This window comes from Nothoprocta perdicaria, unplaced genomic scaffold (genome assembly GCF_003342845.1).
Source record: "Nothoprocta perdicaria isolate Ctin4 unplaced genomic scaffold, notPer1 scaffold_103, whole genome shotgun sequence".
NCBI lineage: Eukaryota > Metazoa > Chordata > Aves > Tinamiformes > Tinamidae > Nothoprocta > Nothoprocta perdicaria.
In genome coordinates, this window is record NW_020454128.1 from 1,492,011 (window position 1) to 1,499,702 (window position 7,692).

Here is a 7,692-nt window from a genome sequence, read left to right on the forward strand (position 1 = left end):
TGGCCCCAGCCCCTCAGTGAGGTCCCCAGGCCCACACTGATGTCCCCAACTCCACGCTGATGTCCTCAACCCCTCAATGAGGTCCCCAATCCCAGGCTGGTGTCCCCAGCCCCATCCTGGTGTCCCCAGCCCCTCAATGAGATCCCCAGCCCCAAACTGATGTCTCCAACCCCTCAATAAGATCCCTATACCCATCCTGGTGTACCCAACCCCACACTGATGTCCCTAGCCCCACACTGATGTCCCCAGTCCCTCAATGAGATTCCTAGCCCCTCTCTCATGTCCCCAGCCCCTCAATGAGGTCCCCAGCTCCTCAATGAGGTCCTCAGGCCCATGCTGATGTCCCCAGCCCCTCAATAAGGTCCCCAAGGCCATATTGATGTCTCCAACCCCTCAATGAGATCCCCAACCTCGGGCTGATGGCCCCAGCCCCTCAATGAGGTCCCCAGCGCCATACTGCTGTCTCCAACCCCTCAATGAGGTCCCCAATCCTATGCTGGTGTACCCAAACCCACACTGATATCTCCAGCCCCATACTGGTGTCCCCAGTCGCTCAGTGAGATCCCAAGCCCCTCACTGATGTCCCCAGCTCCTCAATGAGGTCCCCAGCCCCACACTGATGTTCCCAGCCCCACAATGAGATCCCCAGCCCCACACTGCTGTCTCCAACCCCTCAATGAGGTCCCTAGCCCCATGCTGATATTCCTAGACCCACACTGGTGACCCCAGTCCCTCAATGACGTCCCCAGTCCCTCAATGACGTCCCTAACCCCAGGCTGGTGTCCCCAGCGCCGCGCTGATGTCCCCACAGTCCTGCTGATGTCCCAAACCCCCATATTGATGTCCCCAGCCCCTCAATGAGGTCCCCAGCCCCATGCTGGTGTACCCAACCCCAACACTGATGTCCCCAGCCCCACACTGGTGTCCCCAGTCCCTCAATGAGATCCCCAGTCCCTCACTGATGTCCCCACCCCCTCACTGATGTTCCCAGCCCCTCACTAATGTCCCCAACCCCTCAATGAGGTCCCCAACCCCAGGCTGGTGTCCCCAGCGCCGCGCTGATGTCCCCACAGTCCTGCTGATATCCCAAACTCCATATTGATGTCCCCAGCCCCTCAGTGAGGTCCCAGCCCCTCAATAAGGTCCCCAACCCCAGGGTGGTGTCCCCAGCTCCACACTGATGTTCCCATCCCCACACTGGTGTCCCTTGCCCCTCAATGAGATCCCCAGCCCCTCACTGATGTCCCCAGCCCCTCAATGAGGTCCCCAGCCCCTCAGGGACGTCCCCAGGCCCAGGGTGGTGTCCCCAGCCCCACGCTGATTTTTCCAGTCCCTCAATGAGATCCCCAGCCCCATACTGATGTCTCCAACCCCTCAATGAGATCCCCAGCCCCATGCTGGTGTCCCCAGCCCCTCAGTGAGGTCCCCAACCCCAGGCTGGTGTGCCCAGCCCCACGCTGATGTCCCCAGCCCCATCCTGGTGTCCCCTGCCCCTCAATGAGATCCCCAGCCCCTCATTGATTTCTCCAGCCCCTCAGTGAGGTCCCCAGTCCCTCAATGAGGTCCTCAGGCCCAGGGTGGTGTCCCCAGCCGCACGCTGATGTTTCCAGCCCCCTCAATGCGATCCCCAGCCCCATGCTGATGTGTCCAACCCCTCAATGAGATCCCCAGCCCCATGCTGGTATACCCAGCCGCTCAATGAGGTCCCCAGCCCCACGCTGATGTTCCCAACCCCTCTATGAGATCCCCAGCCCCATACTGATGTCTCCAACCCCTCAATGAGGTCCCCAGCCTCAGGGTGGTGTCCCCAGCCCCACACTGGTGTCCCTAGCCCCACTCTGATGTCCCCAGCCCCATTCTGGTGTCTCCAGCCCCGCAGTGAGGTCCCCAACCCCATGCTGATGTCCCCCTGTGGTCCAAGCTGATGCCCGGCCCCCCAAGGACACCTGGGGCACCCCATGCCAGTGCCCGCAGCACCCAAGGGTGCCGCCTTTCCCCTCCCTAATTCCATACGGATGCCTGTGGATCTCCCCGCTGTGTGCTGAGCCCCCGCGCTCTAGCCGCTGCCCGTATATTAGCATATATTAGCATACAACAAACGAGCGAGCGCCGCGCCGCATAAATCTGCATATTAATGAGGAAGCCACGCCCCCCTCATTGCGTGCGCATTGGCGGGCGGTGCTGGCGCATGCGCACGCCCACCGCTTAAGGGAGGCGGGGCGGAAGCGGCGCCATGAGGGGCTGCGGAGCCGCGCTGCGCCTCGCCATTGAGGGCAACATCGGTACCGGGGGGCAGCGGGGGCGGCTCCGGCGCGGGGCGGGGTTTAGCGGCCGCCGGTGGGGTTTAACGGCCGCCGGTGGTGGTTCACGGCCGCCTCTGGGGGTGTTAACGGCCCTCGGTGGCGGTTAACGGCCGCCCCTGGGGGGGGTTTAACGGCCACCGCTGGCGGTTAACGGTCGCAGGTGGTGGGGGGAGACGTGTAAGGGTTGAGATTGGGGCGGGTTGGGGTGTTCTGGGGACACTGAGCTGTGGCAGCGGCGTTTTGGGGTGTAACTGGGGGATTTGGGGTGTTATGGAGGGGTCTTTGGGGTGTAACGGCAATAAGGAGGAGGGCATGTGGGGGTCTGGGCTGAAGGGGTTGTGGGGTGTCAAGTGGGGCCTTTGGGGTTACTATCTGGGTGTAAAAGGTGGGGTTTGGGCTGGGGGGGTGTTGGGGTGTAGCTGAGGGTGTTGGGGTGTAATGGGGGCATTGGGGTGTAACTGGGAGGGTCTTGGAGGTGTCTGGGGTGTGCACAGGGGATGTAGTGTGAGGAGATGGGCTCGGTGTGATGGGCAGAGGTTTTGGGTGTGATGGGGTTTGGGGTGTTGGGTGCAGGGCAAGCACTCCAGGCGTTGCATTAAGCAAGCATTTTAAAATAAAATGTGCAGTCACCATTTGTCTGGATAGAGGTGGTTCAGTTGGTTGTGGCAGGTTTAGAAAAGTAAAAGTCTGGATAGATGTGCAAACTTGGCACTTAAAAACAAAGAGGTCGTGTGTTACCCGCTGGCGAGAGGCTGCTGCTGCTCCGCGGATCTGCCGACTTTCCTCATTCCCCCTGTGTGTTTCCCTTAAGCCGTGGGGAAGTCCACCTTCGTCAGGCTCCTTGGAAGGACGTTCCCAGAGTGGCACTTGGTGATCGAGCCCGTGGCTCAATGGCAGAAGGTTCAGGCTGCGGGCACGAAAGAGGTGAGGGCACGTGTGGTCCCTGTCACCCTGCTCTCTTTGGTGGCATTTTGCCTTCACTATCCTCCTGTTTTCCCTCCGCAGGCTCCCTCTGCCCAGGGCTTTGGCAACCTGCTCCAGCTGCTCTACCAGGAGCCATCCCGATGGTCCTACACCTTCCAGACCTACTCCTGCATGAGCCGACTCAAGGCGCAGCTGGAGCCGCTTGCGGAGAGGCTGCTGAAGAGCCCGGAGCCCGTGCAGGTTTTTGAGAGATCTGTGTACAGCGACAGGTAGGGAGCCAAAAACTGCTCTGAGCCCTTTGTGGCAGTATCCGAGCCGTGGCAGAGGAACGTCCCGGCGTCTTGAGATTGTGAAGGGTTTTGATAAAATAGAGAAAAAGGGGAATTAAGTGCTCAATAGGCATCATTTTTATGGCAGCGGATGTAAAAGGAATGAAGCGGCAGAGATAGATATTTTGGAAACCAGCCCCAAGATGTGCGTGGTGAAGATGAGAGGATGACCCTGCAGCCCCCACTTGGCCCAGAACTGGAAGTGATGCTTAATTGAAGAAATCCCCGTGTCCCTTGTGGCAGGTCCGCTGTTAATGGATGCTTTGGGAATGCTGCAGGAAGACCCAGATCTTCCAGAATGGTTTTGCTCTTTGCCGCTCGCTCCTACTCTGCGTCACGCAGAGGTGGTGCTGGATGGGCCTGGTTCTTGGACCTGCTCTGGAAAATCCTTTCGGTGAAGCCTCACAGGCTGCATAATGGTGCTCCCATTTCATTTGGAAACTGGAAATACAGGCAGCTGTATTTTCCATCTTGCTCCAGCGTACATTAGGGATGATCTGAGGATGTCCGTGCGGTCCTCAGCGGAGCAGGCAGTTCTCCCTTGGAAAACAAACTGGAAGGGGAGAGGTGCTTGAGCGGGGAGGCTGGAGGGCGCTGCTCTTGGGGTGACTGTTACTCCTCCTCATCCTGTGCTGCTTGTGGGATTCTCTGTCCAGCTTGGCATTTTGTGGAGTAACGCGCAGCAGGGTTTGTGTGGAGCATGTGCAAACCACGTGGGGCTTGGGGGAGGCCCTGGGGGCCGTGGCCCCGACCGTTGGCGTCGCTGCCCCAGAGGGCGAGCACGGCCGGCTTGGCTAAAGCCACGTGTGGGACTGGGAGCAGTGGGCACCGTGTGGAGCCAAGCAGTTGGGATTTGCATGTCTGGAGGTGAAAATGGGATCTGGGAGGCTGTTGTGCCCTCCTGTTGTGCCTTGTGTTCTGTTGTGCTCTCCTGGCTGTGCTTGACTCAGTAAGCTTCTCTGAGCTCCGGAAAGTGGGATTTTGCAGCAGTGCTGGGCTAAGGATACAGTGAGGTTGCTTAGATACCTGTGGCAGGAGAGCTGTTTTCCGTAACCGTATTCCCAGCTGCCAGGGTCTGTCTTCCAAGCGAGCTCCGGAGGGCTGTCCGCTCGGCGTTCCGCTTGCCGTAGCATCCCGACCCCTTCCAGGAGGGCCCCTGGCATCTCCTCTCGAGGCTGTTGGGGCAGCAGAGGAAAACAGGAGCAAAGAAACTCGGTGAGCTGTGGGTGTCTGCGATGGTGGCATCACCTGGGCTCCGTCCTCTGTGCCCTCCCAGGTACGTGTTTGCCAAAAGCCTCTTTGAGGCCGGCCACCTGGACGCTCTGGAGTGGGCCATCTACCAGGACTGGCACAGCTTCCTGCTGCAGGAGCTCGCGGAGCGCGTCGCCCTGCACGGCTTCCTCTACCTGCGGGCGGCTCCGGAGGTAACGGAGCGCTCCCCAAGGCCCACGCTGCCTCTGGGAATTGGGGAGGGGAAGGAGGGCCGGCGATGGCGAAGCGAGGGGAGCTCTTGGATCACCGGGAGCTCCACGGGTGTGCTGCGAGCCAGGCTTGGCTGCGAGGGGAGCAAGGAGCCCCAGGCAGCTCCCAGTCCTGTTCCCATGGGCAGGTCGGTGGTTTTGCTGTGGATCCCAGGGCAGCCCCTACATCTTCCCCTACCGCTCTGCCCAGATATTGAGGATTCTGACAGGGAGAGCTCTGGGTCCCTGGGTGCCTCTGGGTTTGCAGGGTGCCCAGTGTTGATTTTGATGGATGTCCCCATCACGGTGGCTTCTCTCGGGCTGCTTTGCCCCCCTGGCTGGTAACACACTTGCTTGGGCCTCTCTCAAGCTAGTCTCTTGTCGCTTCCCTGCAGAAATGCCTGGAGAGGCTGCGCCGCAGGGGGAGGCCCGAGGAGAAGGGCATCCAGCTGGACTATCTGCAGCAGCTTCACGCTCAGCACGAGAGCTGGCTGGTGGAGAGGACCACAGAGTGAGTGAGAAACGCGGGAACGATGCAGCTTTGGAGGAGAGAGCTCCAGAGGCCGCTTCCCGACAGCGCGTTCTCCGGCGCCGCAGCCCGCGGGACCCCCGTCCTTCTCGCCTGCGTTTTGCTGACGGCCGCTGCCCTCGGGCTCCTTCTCCCTGCCCCTCAGGGTGCATTTTGCGGGATTAAGGGGCGCCTCCGTCCTGGTGCTCGACGTCGACCGGGATTTCGAGCATGACGCCGCTGTGCGGGATGTCCTCATGGCCAAGGTAGGCGGAGCAGGAGCCTCTCGCGGGGGCGTCCTCCCAGGAACGGCAGGAACATCGGGAGCTCTCCCGAATGTGGCGGGGAAAGGAGCCCCCGGCAAGACTCTCCTCGACACCACGGTCCTCCCTGCCCCGCTTCCCTCCCTGGCTGCTGGGAATCCCTGTTGTGTCCATGAGCGGCAGCCACGGGGCTGTCCCGTCCCTCCCTGCCCCGTCCACAAACATGCCCCTTTTGCAAGCGCTTCTGTGCGGAAAACGCCGCGGCCCTTCCCGAGGCCGCCCCGAACGGGCTCTCCTCGCAGGTGGAGGCTTTCGTCCGGACACTGCGATCCGAAGCTTTGCCCTCCCGTCCCGACGTTCCTGTGGGAGTTTAGCTCCTCGGAGACTTCTCGACCCACCGGAGACGAAAGGGAGCCGTGGGACGGTTGGCGTCGGCCTCGGGAGGCGGCGCCGGCGCTCCCGGGCTCGTGGCCGAGGGATGCGGCTGCTGGAGGCTTGGGAGGCAGGGAGGCCTCGGCATGGAATGTGTGGGCGCCGGAGGGAAGGGCATTTGGGAGAACGGATCCTTGGAGGAGCTGCTGGCCGTGCTGGGGCTGAGCTTGGAGTTTGGGATGCTGACCCCGAGGATGGGGTAGATCATGGGGGCTCTGCTGCCGTCTCCCGCTGACATTTGAACCTCTTCCCAGAATTTTTGTAATCCGAAGCAAATAATAATGATTTTCCCAAAGCGAGGAGGTGGCCAGAGCTGCCCGAAGCCGCGCAGGAGGCGATGGAGCCTCCCCCCAAAGCAGCGGAGATGCCTCCGCAGGGACGTTCACCAGGAAGGGGGCGAGGGAGCGTCCGGCTTCTCGGGATCAGCCCTTCCCGCCCCTGCATCCCGGCGCGGGAGCCTCCGTCCCTGCCATGTGCGACGTGCAGGGAGGCCTCGCGCCGCGGCGCCTTCCACATCTGTGCGTGTTTCCCGGGAACGTTGGAGGAGCAGATGCTTTTGTGATGTGGATTTAATGCCCTGGTTGAATTCCAAAGGAAAAATCTCCGTGCTTTTATTTGGCTCATGTTGAAGTTACAATAAATGTTTTTTTCCCCCCCCCCCCCTTTTTTTTTCCTTCCCCCCACTCCTGATTTTTAAATTGAAACCACCCCAGGGTGAGAGGGGGCTGCGTTTGGAGCTGCATCCGCGGGGCGCCGAGGGAGGTGGATCCGCGGAGCTCTGAAGCGGAGGCAGGAGCCCATGGAGCGGCCGGGGGCTGGGAGGCCGAGATTCCCGCTGGAGAGACGAGTTGGGGCCACATGGGCTGAGCTGGGGGAGGCCCGGCCTCCCCTTCCCGAGGGATCGGTGCCTCTCCCGTACCTGCCTCGTTCCCGGTCTCCCCCTGGAGCGGAGCCCCCTGCGCCTTCTCCGTTGGCTCCGGAGCGCTGCTGGGCACGTCGCCTCGTGCAAGGGCCAGGAGCCTTTGATCCCCCTAATCCTGCTGTTCCCCACGGTGCCCTTAGGGAGCTGCGGGTGTCCAGCCCTGCCGGAGCTCAGCCCGGACATCCCCGCGCTCCGCTCCGGAAAAGGAGCTCCCGGGGAGCCGGGACCATCGGATTGAAGGCGGGTGGAGTGACGTGGGGGCATCCCGGCCTTCTCCCAGCCTAGGGCTGGAGGGCCCTGATCCCAATCCGGGGCCCAGATCCCAATCCATGGCCCGGGACCCTGATCCCAATCTGGGGCCCTGATCCCGATCCATGGCCCGGGACCCTGATCCCAATCCGGGGCCCTGCTCACTCCCCTCCGTCCCCCTCACAGAGCTCTGCTCTCCCCACGGATCCAGCTCCTGCACGACGCTCTGCCCTGCTCCCACGTTATTTATGCTCCGATAGGGGAAAAATAACAAATACAAATTCCCCGAACACAGAAGATCC

General features: G+C 61.5%; 1 protein-coding gene across 1 annotated transcript; it reads left to right on the forward strand.

Moving 5' to 3' along the window:
* The first annotated feature begins 2,233 nt into the window (after positions 1-2,233).
* Positions 2,234-6,826, forward strand: DGUOK (deoxyguanosine kinase). The gene is made up of 7 exons (XM_026043405.1): positions 2,234-2,282; positions 3,115-3,227; positions 3,309-3,496; positions 4,833-4,980; positions 5,412-5,527; positions 5,691-5,790; positions 6,090-6,826. Exons 1-7 carry the CDS (start codon positions 2,234-2,236, stop codon positions 6,159-6,161), a joined length of 786 nt encoding a protein of 261 aa, XP_025899190.1. The 3' UTR covers positions 6,162-6,826.
* Positions 6,827-7,692: the final 866 nt, after the last annotated feature.

Coding starts and splice junctions, on each gene's coding strand:
- DGUOK (XM_026043405.1), top strand. CDS start 2,234: ATGAGGGGCTGCGGAGCCGCGCTGCGCCTCGCCATTGAGGGCAACATC. Junction 3,497..4,832: donor AGATCTGTGTACAGCGACAG/GTAGGGAGCCAA, acceptor GTGCCCTCCCAG/GTACGTGTTTGCCAAAAGCC. Junction 5,791..6,089: donor GGGATGTCCTCATGGCCAAG/GTAGGCGGAGCA, acceptor CTCTCCTCGCAG/GTGGAGGCTTTCGTCCGGAC.